General features: G+C 39.8%; 1 protein-coding gene, 1 non-coding gene and 1 pseudogene across 2 annotated transcripts; 2 read left to right on the top strand and 1 right to left on the bottom strand.

Moving 5' to 3' along the window:
- The first annotated feature begins 791 nt into the window (after positions 1-791).
- Positions 792-3,720, top strand: LOC138427178 (citrate synthase, mitochondrial pseudogene; annotated as a pseudogene).
- Positions 3,721-10,050: 6,330 nt separating this feature from the next.
- Positions 10,051-10,995, bottom strand: LOC138426783 (olfactory receptor 4D5). The gene has a single exon (XM_069565633.1). The coding sequence runs from the start codon at positions 10,993-10,995 to the stop codon at positions 10,051-10,053; it is 945 nt and encodes a 314-aa protein (XP_069421734.1).
- A 2,783-nt stretch (positions 10,996-13,778) lies between these two features.
- LOC138427348 (U6 spliceosomal RNA) lies at positions 13,779-13,885 on the top strand. Its single transcript, XR_011251956.1, has one exon. It is a non-coding gene; the product is annotated as a U6 spliceosomal RNA (small nuclear RNA).
- The last annotated feature ends 5,963 nt before the right edge of the window (positions 13,886-19,848 follow it).

Raw genomic sequence — 19,848 nt, 5'->3', positions numbered from 1 at the left:
CAGCATTTTTTAAAAGATCAATCTGCATTGTGGGAACCATTGATTAGAGGGAGGCATATGTGGATTTTCAAGAATTAACTAGGTAACAACAACAGATGGGCTAGTTAAGACTTTAGACTTGACAATGGAGGTTGAGAGAAATTAACAGTACACATGTAATTTAGAAGAGAATTGATAAATACACTTCCTGCGCACAGATCTTGCAGTGCATAGTAGAACCAGGGTAGTAAAAAGAAACCACAGTGGTTATAAGCATTACAATGTGAAAGCCAAGGGTTCTATGGGAAAAAGAAGAGAACGGCACTTAACGCAGAGGGAAAGGGACAGTGAACACTTCCTGAGGTGTTATCTCACCTTAGATCACAGAGAAGTATGCCAGGTTAAGAGGGGTGTTGGGTGGTCCCTATAACACTTCTGCAGGTACAGAGTCCCAGAGGTGCTCCAAGCATATTCAGGAAAATGAAAAATATACAACATGATAGACCTGGGGCAAAGAGAAGGAAGACCTGAGAATGGAAAGATAAGTAGGAGCCAATCAATGCAGCTCTGTTCTTACTATTTTTAAGAAGTGCCATTTGGAGGGGGAAGGGGGGAAAGTATAGAACCAGAAAGCAGATCAGTATTCCTGTTGTTCCAACTTACTTGCCCAGTGCACTTGACAAATGATTTTCTCATTTTCCTTATTTTCCTCATGTGTAAAATAAAATAACTGAATCAGATGGTTTTTACAATTTGGAGGAATCATGCATCTGTTTGAGAATCTCTTTTTAAATCTATATATATTGGTTCCCCTTGTCCGCGCGGCCTCTGGTGCAGCGGCGGCGCCTCTAGTTCCTGCCGCAGCTCTCTTCCCTTCTTCCCTCCCTGGCAGATCCCCGAGTTCGCCCGCCATGGCTTTACTCACTGCGGCCGCCCGGCTATTCGGAACTAAGAATGCATCCTGTCTTGTTCTTGCTGCCCGGCATGCCAGTGCTTCTTCCACGAATTTGAAAGACATATTGGCTGATCTGATACCTAAGGAGCAGACCAGAGTGAAGGCCTTCAGGCAGCAACATGGCAAGACGGTGGTGGGCCAGATCACTGTGGACATGATGTATGGTGGCATGCGAGGCATGAAGGGATTGGTATATGAAACATCAGTTCTTGATCCTGATGAGGGCATCCGTTTTAGAGGCTATAGCATCCCTGAATGCCAGAAACTGCTGCCAAAGGCTAAGGGGGGTGAAGAACCCTTGCCAGAGGGCTTATTTTGGCTGCTGGTAACTGGACAAATCCCAGCAGAGGAACAGGTATCTTGGCTCTCACAGGAGTGGGCAAAGAGGGCAGCTCTGCCTTCCCATGTGGTCACCATGCTGGACAACTTTCCCACTAATCTACACCCCATGTCTCAGCTCAGTGCAGCTGTTACAGCTCTCAACAGTGAAAGTACCTTTGCCCGAGCATATTCAGAGGGTGTCAACCGAACCAAGTACTGGGAGTTGATTTATGAAGACTGTATGGATCTGATCGCAAAGCTTCCTTGTGTTGCAGCAAAGATCTACCGGAATCTGTACCGAGAGGGCAGCAGTATTGGGGCCATTGACCCTAAGCTGGACTGGTCCCACAATTTCACCAACATGTTAGGCTATACTGATGCTCAGTTCACGGAGCTCATGCGCTTGTACCTCACCATCCACAGTGACCATGAAGGTGGCAACGTAAGTGCCCACACCAGCCACTTGGTGGGCAGTGCCCCTTCAGACCCCTATTTGTCCTTTGCAGCAGCCATGAATGGGCTGGCAGGGCCCCTGCATGGACTGGCGAATCAGGAAGTGCTTGTTTGGCTGACACAACTTCAGAAGGAAGTTGGCAAGGATGTGTCAGATGAGAAGTTACGAGACTACATCTGGAACACACTCAACTCAGGACGGGTCGTCCCGGGCTATGGCCATGCAGTACTAAGGAAGACTGATCCGCGATACACCTGTCAACGAGAGTTTGCTCTGAAACACCTGCCTCAGGACCCCATGTTTAAGCTGGTTGCTCAGCTGTACAAGATTGTGCCCAATATCCTCCTAGAGCAGGGCAAGGCAAAGAATCCGTGGCCCAATGTAGATGCTCACAGCGGGGTGCTGCTCCAGTACTACGGCATGACAGAGATGAATTACTACACAGTCCTGTTTGGGGTATCACGGGCACTAGGTGTATTAGCACAGCTCATTTGGAGCCGAGCCCTAGGCTTCCCCCTAGAGAGACCCAAGTCCATGAGCACAGACGGTCTGATGAAGTTTGTGGACTCTAAGTCAGGGTGAAACGAAGACGGGGAGGAAACTATCCACCAGAGAGTGAGGGATCCTTAAAAAAAAAGTATACTTTTGTTTCGGGGCTTTTAAAGACTTAAGATTAAATTGTATCTGAGGCACTGATCATAAGTTTGAGGTTAAAATATAAATTAAGATTTTTAAAAGAAGAAAAGCAACCCCTTCTCCCCTGACCAGCCCCTTCCCCTGCCTGGTGTGAGTTGCCGTCAGCTGTAGGATGACCGGGACTAACGCATGTAGCGTGGGCTAGGTTTGCCCTCACCCCCATCTTCAGAGTGAGAGCCTGGCTCCTCTTCCCCTAGGTCAAAGCTGGGTGCAGAGAATTTGCCGTCACTTCAGAGCTTTTGGTTTTACTCTGTCCACCCTTTAACAGGCCAGCAAACCAGGACTCTGCCCCTTCTGTTTCCATAGGAATCATGTTGGATTGTCAGCTGTGCTAAGCCCCATTAACCTCTCCCATGCACACAGACACTTCCTAGCAAGATCTATTGGTGATGCTGTGGCCTTTTTGTTGTTGTTGTTAAGCTACCAGATGATCATAAAGGCCATGGTATATCTTGTGACTGGCAACCAATATTTGGTTTTTATTTTTCTTTTTTAAAATTATCCTATTAAAATTAAGATCTAGGAGTGTTCTATTCCCCATTACTTGAATACTCACCTCTTTCCAGATTTTCTATACCTGCTGCACCTCAAGCCAAGGTTGCTGTGGACCTTCCCGTCTTGGTCCTTCCTAGAGACCTCTTTTCAGCAGGTATATACAGCACTGTCTAATATGTGGTCTTTCCTAGTTATTTGGCTTTATCAGTGCTTAATGTGAACTAAGTTTTTACTTCCTTGGAACACAAACCACTACCCTCTGACCTTTTTTTTTCCCCTTTAATATGCTATGGGCTATAGAACAGGGACTTAGGAAAGACCAGCATGATATCTTCATGGCCTGATCCCAGGAGTACTAGTACCTCTTTCTGAACAGGGAAATGATTTTTAAGATTGGACATGGCCTCCTTTGACTATCAGGTGCTGGGGCTGAGGACATTAAAAATAGTAAACCTCCCTCCTCATCCCCTGCCACAAGCCAATATCCCTTTATTTATCAAGGTTCTTATCCTGTCCCTTCTCCAAGAGCTCACAGTACACTGTTTGTTTTAGAAGCCCCATATGCACAGGTTTCAAGTGACTCAGAAGGTTCTACTGCCTTTTTAAGAAAGGATTAAAAATACACTCCTGCTGTGCCCCCTTCCTCCCTTGCAATTCCTGCCTGTGTTTGTGTGGATCCCTAATCCCCAGAACCATGCTGTTGAGATGGATAATACTGTCTGTAAACCCTTGGGTAACTGTCACGATGCAGACTTCAGGTTGTTCTGTATAAAATGCAAAATAAATGTTTTTATTAACAAAAAAAATAAAATAAAATAAATCTATATATATTTGACAAAGGAGGCAAGAGTATACGACGGAGTAAAGACAATCTCTTTAACAAGTGGTGCTGGGAAAACTGGTCAACCACTTGTAAAAGAATGAAACTAGATCACTTTCTAACACCGCACACAAAAATAAACTCAAAATGAATTAAAGATCTAAATGTAAGACCAGAAACTATAAAACTCCTAGAGGAGAACATAGGCGAAACACTCTCCAACATAAATCACAGCAGGATCCTCTATTATCCACCTTCCAGAATTCTGGAAATAAAAGCAAAAATAAACTAATGGGATCTAATTAAAATTAAAAGCTTCTGCACAACAAAGGAAAATATAAGCAAGGTGAAAAGACAGCCTTCTGAATGGGAGAAAATAATAGCAAATGAAGCAACTGACAAACAACTAATCTCAAAAATATACTAGCAACTTATGCAGCTCAATTCCAAAAAAATAAATGACCCAATCAAAAAATGGGCCAAAGAACTAAATAGACATTTCTCCGAAGAAGACATACGGATGGCTAACAAACACATGAAAAGATGCTCAACATCACTCATTATCAGAGAAATGCAAATCAAAACCACAATGATGTACCACTCCACACCAGTCAGAATGTCTGCGATCCAAAAGTCTGCAAGCAATAAATGCTGGAGAGGGTGTGGAGAAAAGGGAACCCTCCTACACTGTTGGTGGGAATGCAAATTAGTACAGCCACTATGGAGAACAGTGTGGAGATCCCTTTAAAAATTGCAAATATAACTGCCTTATGACCCAGCAATCCCACTGCTGGGTATACACACCAAGGAAACCAGAATTGAAAGAGATACATGTACCCCAATATTCATCACAGCACTGTTTATAATAGCCAGGACATGCAAACAACCTAGATGTCCATCAGCAGATGAATAGATAAGAAAGCTATGGTACATATACACAGTGGAGTATTACTCAGCCATGAAAAAGAATCCATTTGAATCAGTTCTAATGAGGTGGATGAAACTGGAGCCGATTATACAGAGTGAAGTAAGCTAGAAAGAAAAACACCAATACAGTATACTAACACATATATATGCAATTTAGAAAGATGGCAATGATGACCCTGTAGGTGAGACAGCAAAAGAGACACAGATGTGTAGAGTGGACATTTGGACTCTGAGGGAGAGGGAGAGGGTGGGATGGTTTGGGAGAATGGCATTGAAACACGCATACTACCATGTAAGAAACGAATCGCCACTCTATGTCCAATGCAGGGTACAGGATTCTTGGGGCTGGTACACAGGGATGATCCAGAGAGATATTATGGGGAGGGAGGTGGGGGGGGGGGTTCATGTTTGGGAACGCATGTACAGCCATGGTGGATTCATGTCAATGTATGGCAAAACCAATACAGTATTGTAAAGTAAAATAAAGTAAAAATAAAATTTAAAAAAAAATAAATAAATAAATCTATATGCCCTCTTCACTCCAAATAATTTATACAGACATAAAACCTAGTATATAGTTTTAGATTGTTTATGGAGCACTTAAGCCCATCTCTGGAACCATAAATTAGATAATTTTTAATATCTTTTCAGCTCTAGCAATCTATGACTCTGTATGACTCTGAAAGAACCTCAATTACATCTAGGTCTATTCAAAACACACTTTTACTAACACATTATGATTACAAGTATCATTGTTAGCATCATATTTTGGTGATAATATTGATAGATAAAAATACATGATAGATAAATAGAAATAGATGAGAGACAAATTGATGCAGTACCTGACACTATGTATAAATATGTGTAAGTAGACATTGTGGGAAGACTCCTGCATATTACAGGAAAGACCAGAAATATTATCCTTGTCTCAGGCAACTCATCTGAAAAACCAGCAGGCACTCTAGACATGGCAGGTGCTTAAGTTGCCTATGCTGAATGGCATAGACATTTAGTCTGTTTCAAGAACAACTCACTGTTCTAAGTTCCAAATACTATCACTACCCTTTGGGCAACTTCAGCCATAACAATCTATTATGGGAGCAAGGGTTATTAAGGATTTTTGTAGGAACAGTAAGAGGAGGGTGTCAACATGTTGCTTATTGCTTTACCAGTTGTGCTATACTAATTATTTCAGCTAACCCTAGAAAATACATCCCCCAACACTCCCCTCCTAAAAGAAAGAAATGATAGACATACCACATCTGTCAAGTATCTTCAAAACACTATTTTTATTATTAAAATCTCTTTAGTTTTCTCAGCCTCCTAAATTTAAGTGCAAGTCATTGTGTGCTAAATCACTTCAGTCATGTTTGACTCTTTGCATCCCTATGGACTGTAGCCCGCCAATCTCCTCTGGCCAGGGAAGAATATTAGAGTGGAGTGCCATGCCCTCCTACAGGGGATCTGCCTAACCCAGGGATCAAACCCAGGTCATTTATGTCTCCTGTATTTGTAGGCGGGTTCCTTACCACTGGCACTACCAGGGAAGCCAATGCAAGTAAATTCTACCTGAACTCTTAGCATATGCCGATAAACATGCTAACACTGAGTAAGTCATTTGCTTCCCATATTATCTCTGTACTCTTCCAGAACTTCTGCCATTCTACTTACAAAAAGAAGAACCCGTCAGTAGTACAAAGGGAAAATAGTCTATGAACAATAAGCTGAAGCATTTAGATTCCCTCCTTAAATCATGGTTTCATTAATCTTTCTAATCCAAAGGCTTCCCAACAAGACTCATAGATAGATACACAGAGAAAACACAGAAACAAAGAAGACACCTATTAGGTTTGATTCTTTTGATTTTTTATCAAGATAATAGTCATGAAACTTGAGTTTGGCAGAGTGAAAAGGATTTTCTGTTCTTCTTTAATGTCTCTTTGATACACTGGGATCCAGGCCTGATTACTTACCAGAACATAGAGTTTCACCTATGAAGGTCTTGGTCAGAAAGAGAAAGAGCAAAATACTGACAGGAAACAAAAGAATACATAGGTAGAGGGGGCAGAGGGTTGGAGGGGTGTCTCCGTATTCCATCACTGCATTGCCTCTGAGAACAGACTAAAGGGAATGCTGAGGGCAGAAGCCCTCTTCCTGCTCACGTATAGGGCATTGAATGAGTTGGTCCCACAGGCTGTCCACAAACCAACCTGGTATGTGGTCACATTAAAGTCATCTGAGAGAACCAGGGTAGTAAGGCAAAGGATGGGCTGGCAATATAGCTTTTAAAGCACCCTCAATTTCCTTGTGATAATGGATGGACCCCAAGAGCCCATATTCTGCTGAGGAAGGATTCAGTTGGGGTCTGAGCTGACAGCAAGTGAATGTGTCCTGGGTTCACAGTGGCCAGGGGTCACACTATTAAGCTCTGTGGGGTGAAAAACTTGGCCTAGGAATGGGTGGAAAAAGAGCAACAGACTCAATGGGATCTATGACCCAAACCAGAGATTAGGTGAGACTCATCACCCAGCCTGACCAAACAGAGAAACCAAATGTCAGCCTGTTAGTCACAGACTTCAGCATCGGGGTCAGCAGAACATTCAGACGTGGAGTTACTCTGGTGTCCAGTCATAAAACCAGAAAGCAGTCCAGGTTCAGCCACTCTGTAGCAGAGGACACTGTGTGCACGCAAGGCCTGTCTCACTTCATCACCATGGGATCAGGTAAACTGCACTCCTCCTTTGTGCACTTTGATATCACTTTACAAAACAAAAGGGCTTCCCGGTGGCTAAGTGGTAAAGAATCCACCTGCCAATGCAAGAGACACGGGATGGATCCCTGGCCTGGGAAACTCCCACAGTGGTGGAGTAACTAAACCCATGCACCACAGCTACTGAGCTTGTGCTCTGGAGCCTGAGCACTGCAGCTGCTAAAGCCTGCATGCCCTGCAGCCCGTGCTCTGCAGTAAGAGAAGCCACTGCCACGGGAAGCCTGCTCACCGCAACTAGAGAATAGCCCCCAGCCGCCACAAGCAGAGAAAAGACCAAGCAGCAGTGAAGAACAAGCACAGCCATGAATAATTTTCTTTTAAAGGGACAAAATTGGAAAGAAGGAGAGGCCACAATTCTAAAGGACTGAGTTATTTTCTGGAAAAAAAAAATAAGACCACTTCTTTTACAGAACTATTTGACTTTATACATAAAACTAAGTGTACTAAACTGGCCTAAATTTTAGCTATTTTTCCCTACTATTGGCTAGAGGACACTTTTAGGAAAATTACATTGATTGTTGAGAAGCTACAATCTATTTGCACATATAACTTGTATAATTAAAGTTTGCTACAAGTTCAGAATATAATAAAAAGATAATTAGATTTTGCTACTAAGTTAACAAGCATTGAAAGAGGACTCTGGCTTAACATCTGATTCTGAAATTCTCTTTTCGTTAAAATACACGCTCTATAAACAGTTTGTTTGCTCAACATAGTTTGTTTGACAACATAGTTGTCACGTCTTCTCTTACAATATCCCAACTTCCTCTTTTCTAATCCTTTGCCTTTCCCCTTTCAAGTCTGACCCATGATCTAGGCCCTGTTTGCCTATTATTGTGGAGGGGAACTATACTTAGAGTAATTTACTTACTAACAATTTAATCAACTTACTTAGTAAGTTAATCTGTCAGTTAATTTAATTAATTTACTTACTAAGCAATGGATAATGACTTACTGCTAAGATCACAGACACATGTCATCCTCATCTCATCCCACCTCCATGGAGGGTATCACTGATGGATTAAATACATTCAAGAAGTTAAACAAGCATTGCTTTGCTTTGTTTTTGAATTGATCCTTATATATGGATGTGAGTTTAAAAATGCACAGGTCTCTGACATAGATGAGAAGCTAACTGATTACCTTGGTGACAAGAAATGCAGGAACCTGGATCAAGGAGATAGGGTACTGGGGGAAAACAGAGGTGATGAAGAAGAAGGCCATAATAATTTCTCCACACCTTCTTAATTTGAAGTAGAGCTAGTAGGGGTGCTTATGTATTATTTTATACCACTCTTTACTTAGCAACCAGAGGATGATCTCTCTTCCCAATTTATATCCTAATTTGGCGTTCTTTCCTGGGTTTCAGATGTTTTTGCTCAGTCGTGTCCAACTCTGCGACCCCATGGACTGTAGCCCACCAGGTTCCTCTGTCCATGGAATTCTCCAGGCAAGAATACTAGAGTGGTTGCCATTCATATGCTCTCATATCTGAGAGTCTTAGATATTATCAAGAACTTGGGCTCAAAAGTTAACTAAATGGAAAATTTTCAGAAACAAGCTCTGAGGCTTTAAGTAAATTATTTTATGTCTTTAACCTGCAACTGATTCACTTTGGAAATGCAGAGGGTACCAACTTCATAAGAATGTTGAGTGAATGAAAGTAAACAATAAAACTAAATCACTTGGTGTAATGCCTGGCACGCAGTAAGCTCTTAACAAATACTACTTAATGATGGAGAAGACGATGACTTTAAGAAACTGTGAGGAAGAAAGAACTTTGCCCAAGATGATTCCTTTTCTCTTCATCAACATTAAATTCAATCAGCCTCCTGAAATCATGATTTGACTTCTGACATTTATTTTAACCTACAGATCCCTCCAGTCTGCTGGAATTTTAGAATCATTTTGAGCTCCTCAAATGTATTTTGTGTCCAAGAAGCAAAATCAGAAAAGAAAATACAGATGCACCACCTCCATGCATACTGCAGTTTGAATGTTCTCAGCAGGGCCAACATCGTAAGGGAAAGTGTCATCAGAGCTAACCATCATTTCTGAATAACTCTGGAGGCTTTTTCTCTAGGGGAAACTTGGGAGAAGTTCTCAATTCCACTTTCTTTTTTTTAATTTTTATTTATTTGTTTGTTTGTTTGTTTCTGGCTGTGCTGGGTCTTCGTTGCCACACAGGCTTTTCACTAGCTGTGGAGAGTGGGGGTTATTCTCTCGTTGCGGAGAATGGGCTTCTGTTTGCAGTGGCTTCTCTTGTCGACACTCGGGCTTCCATAGTTGTGGCATGCGTGCTGAGTAGTTGTAGCTCCGAGGCTCTGGAGCACAGGCTCAGGAATTGTGGTACATGGGCTTGGTTGCTCCGTAGCATGCACGATCTTCACAGATCAGGGATCTAACCCATGTCTCCTGCATTGGCAGGCAGATTCTTTACCACCAAGGAAGTCCTCGATTCCATTTTCTAGCTTTGTTAAAAGTTCAGATCAGCAGAACTTAGCTGAAGTTAAAGCAGTAAAGAAGCAGCAGACGTACCTGTAGCTCTGGCTACTTTGTGGGTCTTCTGAGGCAGGTTGCTACACTGAAGCATAGCTCAGATTCTCAGCTCCCTGCTTCTGCTCATCTGGAGGTCAGTGCTCCAGGGGACCCAGAAGGTCCTTTTGCCTCCTCCACAGCTTCTTCGTGGCCATGACCACTTCTTTGTTTCTCAGGGTATAGATGGCAGGATTCAGCATGGGAGTGACCATTGTGTACAGCACAGAGACCACCTTGTCCATGGGGAATGTCCGAAATGGCCGTGCATAGATATAGACACAAGGCACAAAGATTAAGGTGACCACGACAATATGGGAGGCACAGGTGGACAGGGCTTTGCCACGGCCCTCCCGTGAGCGGCTTCGGAGCATGACTAGCAGCGCTGTGTAGGATCCCAGGAGCACCAGAAAACACATCAGGGTTACCAGACCATTGTTAGACACCATCAGAAGCTCTAAGACAAAGGTGTCTGTGCAGGCCAACTTGATCAGCTGAGGCACATCACAGTAAAAGTTGTCCAGGTTGTCAGGCCCACAGAATGGCAGCTGGACAGTCAGTCCAACCTGTGCAATGGAGTGGATGAAGCCCCCCACCCAGGAGGCCGCCACGAGGAGCCCACACACTGTCCGATTCATGATAAGCATATAGCGCAGGGGCTGGGAAATGGCAACATAGCGGTCATACGCCATGACCGTCAGCAGGAAGATCTTGATGCCTCCAATGAAGTGGAAGAAGAAGAGCTGAGTCAGGCAGCCACCAAAGGAAATGACAGGCTTCTGCGAGAGCAAGTCAGCCAGCATCCTTGGTGCTGTGATGGATGAGTAGCAAAAGTCCAGGAAAGAAAGATTGCCTAAGAGAAAGTACATGGTTGTGTGCAGGCGTGGGTCAGAGGTCACTACGGCCACAATCAGGAGATTTCCAGTCACAGTCATAAGATACACAACTGAGAAGATGATAAAGAAGAAAAGCCGGAGCTCCCATACCTGAGAGAGCCCCAGGAGGACAAAACCTGTCACCTGGGAATGGTTCGCTGCGGTCATCTGCTTGGTGTGGCCTGGCAAGTGAGCCTGCGGAGGAAAACGGGCATATTCACTGTGGGCTCCACAAGTTTCTCTGGGACAATATCTTCTGGCTTCCCTGGGGAATAGTTTTCACCTGTCACTTAGTACAAGAAGAAGGTTGTAAGTGGTTCTACGGGACACCCAGCATTTGAACAGCATGTACTGGTACAATCAAACACCAAGACCATAAAACACAGCATAGCACTGATGGTATTTATAGTTCACGAGGATCACAAATCATCAGTCCTCAAAAATTAAAAACTGGTACTGGAGGCAATATTGCCAAACTGGGAGTGAGTTTTTATTCTTTCAGTAACTAACTGTGTAAACAATAACAATCTTCAGAAATTCTCTAAACCTCACTTCCCACATCTATGATATAAAGTACCCATAATGTCTGCAAAATATTCTATAGTTTATAATTATATGTGGCATTTATGTAAGACACCTGATAAATTCCCATGGCAGGTATTTAGAGTTTCCATGGTGTGACAGATTGCTCATTTATATCCCCAGACAAAAAAAAAAAAAAAAAAGTGCAAGTTCCCATCACATTCCTGGAAAAATATTCAGTTTCCTTTTGAGTTAGCTCTAACTTGGATATATATTTCCTGCTTTAGGAGTTTCATCCTAGAAAGATGTTAAATCATGGGCAAGGGACAAAATAGAAAACACTGTTCCTCAGACTCACAGACTTAAGAGAACGAACTTAAGCGTACTAGAGGGGAAGGATGGGGAAAGGGAGAGTTAAGGAGCTTGTAATGGACATGTACACACTGCTATGTTTAAATGTACACACAATAGTGTCCTACTGTACAGCACACAGAGCTCTGCTCAGTGTTATGTGGCAACCTGGATGGGAGGGCAGTTTGGGGGAGACTGGATACATGCATATGTCCAGCTGAACTCCTTTGCTTTTCACTTGAAACTATCACAACATTGTTAATTGACATACTGTATATACAAAATTAAAAGTTAAAAAAAAATACTGTTCCTGCACATTATAAAGATAATGACCTACTGCTTTTCTCACATCTGATTAGAAAACACATGGAAGAAAAGCTTTCTATCATGTGTCTCTGGGAAACCCAGAGAAATGATAGTCCCCTGGGGAAAGGAAAAGAAGGGTGACTAGAACAGAGTGTGATTATCAATATTAATCTCAGGGTACTTATCTAAAGTGTAATTTCTTATACACATGAAAAGTTTCAAGAGAAGATCACAAATACTGATTTAAGTTTTAAAATCACTATCAAAATACAAAGCTGCCTCAACATGTGAAAACCTTGGAAATAAAAGAGATGTTTCATATATTTAAGCATTTTAAAAGATACTAAGAAAGCTAGCTATTTACAAGACACCTGGAATGCATCTCTTCACATCCCATAACAGAATGGTCACTTATCAATTCAAGTTTAACTTAACTAGTTTTGCACTAGTACATGTGATCTTGGGAAAGTTACTTAACCTTTCTCAACTTTAATTTTCCTGCCAGTAAAATGAAAATGATGACAATATACCCAGTTTGCCTCACTGAGATATTTTAAGCCTAATATGTAAATTAATATACAGGTATGATTTTTTCCCCAGCCTTTGTATGGTTTTAAGCAGATTCTGTTGCTGATGGGCCTAAGATAGGAAAGAGTTTACTCTCATTTGTCATACCTGAAACATTTCTAAATGGGAAATTCACTGTAATATATCTTATATCTAGCACTGTAAATGTAAATTTTAGATTTTTAACTGACATAGTGGATTGTTCTTCAGCATACATTTTTAGGTATTTTTAGGTATAATTCTAGGCAAACATGCAATGCAGGGAAACTGGGTTCCATTCCTGGGTCAGGAAGATCCCCTGTAGAAGGAAATGGCCACCTGTTCCAGTCTTCTTGCCTGGGAAATCCCCTGGACAGAGGAGAGTGGCAGGCTACAGTCTATGGGGTCACAAGAGTCAGACACAACCAAGCGACTAAACCACCAAACCATCACTAGGCATACATTTGTGAATTTTCCATTCATTCCAATCAGTGATCATTTGTTCTCAGAATATTTTATGTAAGCAAAGAGTACTAGCAACTACAAAAATAGTGAAGAAGTAATATGTAATATCTCTACTTTCTTGTATCTTATTTTAGATGGAAAGATAAAATCATTTCGTAAATTAAGAACAAAATAAAAATTTTAAATAAGCTTAAAATATGATACATATCTCTAAAATGTTATAGATACAGTGCTATTGGGAGGAGAAAAAATACGTTCTCCTTGAAGGAATGAGCAACTGTGAGACCTCAAGGAGAGAAGGCTATTTCATTCATTTTAGGATCTCTACTTCCAGATACCTATGATGCTCAATAGCCATAACTTTCGCCAACACTATAAAAACCAGCTTGGAAAGAGAGGAAAGCATGTTCCCCACATCACCAGTAGACCTTGGATTTTGGACTCATAAACTGTGATCTCCTGGTTAAAGAATCTGAATTATTCTGAACCTAGTCTGTATGGTGTGGGCAATGGTGCCTACATCGCAGTTTTCAATACTGCAAAAAAGGACAGCAACGCTTCCCCTGTAGGGTTGATTTAAGCATTAAATTAGACAGTGTATAGAAAGCTTTAAGCCTAATGCCTAGAACACTAGATAACAATATATTGAATGTAAATAAATAGTAGCTGTATCTGGAAATTTAGAAAGTATTCTTAGCTCAGAAACAGGGAGGGAGAGAAATGATGCATTTCTGTGGGAAGAAACATTAAGAAAATACAGAGTGCTTGCTTTGGCAGCACATATATTAAAATTGCAATGATACAGAGAAGATTTGCATAGCCCCTGTGCAAGGATGACATGCAAATTCGTGAAGCATTCCATATTCTTATAGAATACATTTTGTATAATGACTGTGTAACTGTTTTTGTTTAGCTTTTTTATATTTTTGTAAGAAGCTAATTAGAGAAATAATTTTGGAAAATCTACTCTAGGACTTCCCCTGTGGTCCAGCAGCTGAGACTCCTTGCATCCAATGCAGGGGACCCCTGATCAGGGAAGTAGATCCCGCTTGCCACAACTAAGGGTTCCCATGCTGCAACTAAGACCCGGTGCAGCCAAAATAGATAAATATTTTTAAAACAAAAATCTAGTCTAAAGATTTATATGTTGTCAAATATAAAGACGGTAAATGGAAAACCACAAAAAAAGAAAAAGAATGTCACAGAGATGTGACAGTAGAGGGAATGTCTGGATAGAGTCAGAATGTCTTTCTTGAAATAGAAATAGCAGCGAGAGATAACATAGGAAAAGTAGACAGAGGACTCAGCTCATAACTTCAGCTTTAGGTAAATGTCAGGTTAAGAAGTTCCTGTTTTAGATAGAGTTTACAAGCAGGGGAGTAAGGAAATCAAAAAGGCATTAGTACTGCTTAGCTATGCCATTTGAACACCCTATTTAAGTAAACATTTAAAATCTGTGAACTCTCCTTGGTCAGTGGAATTATAGATACTTAAACCTTTTGTCTACTCACTCCATTTAAGTGAACCTCCAAGAAGGAGGGAATATATAGCTGATATATATATATATATATATATATATATATATATATATATATTCATATAGCTGATTCACTTTGTTGTACAGTAGAAACTAATACAACATTGTAAAGCAATTATATTCCAACTAAAAAATAATAAAACCTACAAAAAAAAGGAAATAGTCTAATTTTAAATCTTATTTCTCATCCTAAAAGTAGAGAGACCGCAGAATGAAAAATGGTCTTAGACTTTAATGCAAAGTCACTCCAGCAGAGTTGAGGCTCAGAGAAGAAAAATGACTTGCTAAATTCTCAAGGTTAGTTAGTAGCACAGACTAGACCATGCTCTACATCATATCCTTTCAATGGAAATTTCAGGATCTACATCTCCAAATGGATGAGAAAAAGCGAAAGAACACATGAAATAGCAGTGGTTCACTTACCTACAGCTTCCCATTTAAGATATGCCAATAGCAAATATAGATTTATAAATATGGGTCAAAATGTTTGAGTGTAAAGATTCTGCTGAGCCCTTGAGAGGCCTTTGGGGAATGGAACTTGGCTAATTTTAGTGCAGAGGGATTATTGGCAGAACAGGAGGCAAATTTCAGGTATGGCGCAGGCAAACCTGCCCAGTGCTCTCCAAAGTCAAATGTCACTGGAGACCACACCAAGAACCAGAGCATGGAAGGGCAATGGCTTGAGTAAACCATCCCTGTAGGATAAATGAACTGCTTTCCCTCTGGCTTTAAAGATTTTTCCGCATCACCATATCATGGCACCATAATTCAAAAATTAAATTTGCAATTATTTGTCTCCAGTTATCTGTTTTCCTATCTTTCTCCTATCCTATTTTATAATGTTTCTCAATTACCATACAGGTCAAAGATTTAAATGCATAAAATAAATCAATGTGAGTGTTCACTGAGAAAGTAAGAGTTCAGCCAACTACCACAAACCTGCTGCTCCTCAATCTGACTTTATTGTTCCCAACCAATTGCTTTTGTATCATTGTCCTTGTTAAAGATTTTTAAGGTCATCTGTGTATTGGACAATATTTTATGCATATCAATAAGCCAAAATATATAGTGCATAAAATCCTCAAATTTGTAGATGTTTTAGAACTCTCAGATATGAAAATTTTACTGAAAGCTTGTTATATGTTTATTTTCAAAAAATTTATTCCAATTGATATATGTATGCATACTCTCAGATATGAAAATTTTGCTGAATGTTTGTTATATATATATTATATATTTATCATTTATATTTATTTATTTATTTTAAGAAAATTTATTCCAATTGATGTATGTGAGATGTTCAATCTCACCATATCTTTGCCAACAATAATTATCAATCTTTACATCATTTTCATTTTGAAATGAAATTGAGTATTCTAGAAGTCTGATTTTAACATGCACTTTTAAAATTATTGAAGGTAATTATTTTTTGCCTTAAAAATTCTTCCATGACATTCATATTGATAGTGGTGTTTCTTTATTCTTTTCCCAGATGTTCCATGCACTATCATTTTTGCAGTTTTGTTTCTTATTTGTGAACTATTTATTAAGAATAGAAATTCTACCTTTTACACTGTTGGTGGGAATGTAAATTATGGAGAACAGTATGAAGGTTCCCTAAAATCACTAAAAATAGAGTTACAATATGACCCAGCAGTCCCACTCCTGGACATATATTCAGAGATCATACTTCAAAAAGATACATGCAACTCAATATTTATAGTGGCACTATTTGCAGTATCCAAGACATGGAAGTAACCTAAATGTCCATTGACAGATGAATGGAGAAAGAAGTAGTGGTACACAAATATGACGGAATATTACTCAGCCATAAAAAATGAAATAATGCCATTTGCAGCAACATGAATGGACCCAGAGATTATAATTCAAAGTGAAATAAGTCAGATACAGAAAGATAAGTATCATATAATATGACATATCTTGAATCTAAAAAATATGATACATGTGAACTTATTTACAAAATAGACATAGAAAACAGCTTATGGTTACCAAAGGAGAGGGAGGGAAAAATTAAAAGTTTGAGATTAACAGATACCTACTACTACATATGACTTCCCTGGCGGCTCAGATTGTAAAGCGTCTGCCCACAATGCAGGAGACCCAGATTTGATCCCTGGGTTGGGAAGATCCTCTGGAGAAGGAAATGGCAACCCACTCCAGTATTTTTGCCTGGGATATCCCATGGATGGAGGAGCGTGATAGGCTACAGTCAACGGGGTAGCAAAGAGTCGGACATGACTGAGCGACTTCACTTCACAGCCTACGACATATAAACAACAAGGAACTACTATATAGCACAGGGAACTATATTCAATATTATGAAATAACTTATAATTGAAAAGAATCTGAAAAAGAATATATTTGTATACACATATAATAACTAAATACTACAGTACACTTGAACCTAATACAACACTGTAAATACATTATATTTCAATGAAAGAGTTTTATTTTTTATCTTATTTTTTATTTTTTATTTATTTTTTTAATTTTTATTTTTACTTTATTTTACTTTACAATACTGTACTGGTTACATGAGTTCCCAATCCTGTTCCCCCCTCCCACCACCCACCCCATATCATCTCTCTGGGTCATTCGCATGCACCAGCCCCAAGCATCCTGTATCCAGTATTAAACATAGACAGGCGATTCATTTCTTACATGATAGTCTACATGTTTCAATGCCATTCTCCCAAATCATCCCACCCTCTCCCTCTCCCTCTGAGTCCAAAAGTCCGTTCTATACATCTCTGTCTCTTTTGCTGTCTCTCATACAGGGTTATCATTACCATCTTTCTAAATTCCATATATATGTGTTAGTATACTGTATTGGTGTTTTTCTTTCTGGCTTACTTCACTCTGTATAATCGGCTCCAGTTTCATCCACCTCATTAGAACTGATTCAAATGGATCCTTTTTAATGGTTGAGTAATACTCCATTGTGTATATGTATCACAGCTTCCTTTATCATTCATCTGCTGATGGACATCTAGGTTGTTTCCATGTCCTGGCTATTATAAACAGTGCTGCGATGAACATTGGGATACAAGTGTCTCTTTCATTCTGGTTTCCTTGGTGTGTATGCCCAGAAGTGGGATTGCTGGGTCATAAGGCAGTTCTATTTGCAACTTTTTAAGGAATCTCCACACTGTTCTCCATAATAGCTGTACTAGTTTGCATTCCCACCAACAGTGCAAGAGGGTTCCCTTTTCTCCACACCCTCTCCAGCATTTATTGCTTGCAACTTTTGGACTGCAGCCATTCTGATTGGTGTGAAATGGTACCTCATTGTGGTTTTGATTTGCATTTCTCTGATAATGAGTGACATTGAGCATCTTTTCATGTGTTTGTTAGCCATCCGCATGTCTTCTTTGGAGAAATGTCTGTTTAGTTCTTTAGCCCATTTTTTGATTGGGTTATTTTTTTGGAATTGAGCTGCATAAGTTGCTTGTATATTTTTGAGATTAGTTGTTTGTCAGTTGCTTCATTTGCTATTATTTTCTCCCATTCAGAAGGCTGTCTTTTCACCTTGCTTATATTTTCCTTTGTTGTGCAGAAGCTTTTAATTTTAATTAGATCCCATTAGTTTATTTTTGCTTTTATTTCCAGTATTCTGGAAGGTGGATCATAGAGGATCCTGCTGGGATTTATGTCGGAGAGTGTTTTGCCTATGTTTTCCTCTAGGAGTTTTATAGTTTCTGGTCTTACATTTAGATCTTTAATCCATTTTGAGTTTATTTTTGTGTGTGGTGTTAGAAAGTGATCTAATTTCATTCTTTTACAAGTGGTTGACCAGTTTTCCCAGCACCACATGTTAAAGAGATTGTCTTTACTCCGTTGTATATTCTTGCCTCCTTTGTCAAAGATGAGGTGTCCATAGGTGCGTGGATTTATCTCTGGGCTTTCTATTTTGTTCCATTGATCTATATTTCTGTCTTTGGGCCAGTTCCATACTGTATTGATGACTGTGGCTTTGTAGTAGAGCCTGAAGTCAGGCAGGTTGATTCCTCCAGTTCCATTCTTCTTTCTCAAGATTGCTTTGGCTATTCGAGGCTTTTTGTATTTCCATACAAATTGTGAAATTATTTGTTCTACCTCTGTGAAAAATACCGCTGGTAGCTTGATAGGGATTGCACTGAATCTGTAGATTGCTTTGGGTAGTATGCTCATTTTCACTATATTGATTCTTCTGATCCATGAACATGGTATATTTCTCCATCTATTAGTGTCCTCTTTGATTTCTTTCATCAGTGTTTTATAGTTTTCTACATATAGGTCTTTAGTTTCTTTAGGTAGATATATTCTTAAGTATTTTATTCTTTTCGTTGCAATGGTGAATAGAATTGTTTCCTTAATTTCTTTTTCTACTTTATCATTATTCGTGTATAGGAATGCAAGGGATTTCTGTATGTTAATTTTATATCCTGCAACTTTACTATATTCATTGATTAGCTCTAGTAATTTTCTGGTGGAGTCTTTAGGGTTTTCTATGTAGAGGATCATGTCATCTGCAAACAGTGAGAGTTTTACTTCTTCTTTTCCAATTTGGATTCCTTTTATTTCTTTTTCTGCTCTGATTGCTGTGGCCAAAACTTCCAAAACTATGTTGAATAGCAGCAGTGAAAGTGGGCACCCTTGTCTTGTTCCTGACTTTAGGGGAAATGCTTTCAATTTTTCACCATTGAGGATAACGTTTGCTGTGGGTTTGTCATATATAGCTTTTATTATGTTGAGGTATGTTCCTTCTATTCCTGCTTTCTGGAGAGTTTTTATCATAAATGGATGTTGAATTTTGTCAAAGGCCTTCTCTGCATCTATTGAGATAATCATATGGCTTTTATTTTTCAATTTGTTAATGTGGTGAATTACATTGATTGATTTGCAGATATTGAAGAATCCTTGCATCCCTGGGATAAAGCCCACTTGGTCATGGTGTATGATCTTTTTAATGTGTTGTTGGATTCTGATTGCTAGAATTTTGTTGAGGAGTTTTGCATCTATGTTCATCAGTGATATTGGCCTGTAGTTTTCTTTTTTTGTGGCATCTTTGTCAGGTTTTGGTATTAGGGTGATGGTGGCCTCATAGAATGAGTTTGGAAGTTTGCCTTCCTCTGCAATTTTCTGGAAGAGTTTCAGTAGGATAGGTGTTAGGTCTTCTCAGAATTTTAGGTAGAATTCAGCTGTGAAGCCGTCTGGGCCTGGATTTTTGTTTGCTGGAAGATTTCTGATTACAGTTTCAATTTCCGTGCTTGTGATGGGTCTGTTAAGATTTT

Source organism: Ovis canadensis, chromosome 21 (assembly GCF_042477335.2).
Source record: "Ovis canadensis isolate MfBH-ARS-UI-01 breed Bighorn chromosome 21, ARS-UI_OviCan_v2, whole genome shotgun sequence".
NCBI classification, from domain to species: domain Eukaryota; kingdom Metazoa; phylum Chordata; class Mammalia; order Artiodactyla; family Bovidae; genus Ovis; species Ovis canadensis.
The sequence above is the reverse complement of the archived record's forward strand: the minus strand, read 5'-3'. Positions and strand labels throughout refer to the sequence as shown.

Bases quoted from the DNA above. Each gene is read 5' to 3' on its own strand.
- LOC138426783 (XM_069565633.1), bottom strand. From the start codon at position 10,995: ATGACCGCAGCGAACCATTCCCAGGTGACAGGTTTTGTCCTCCTGGGG.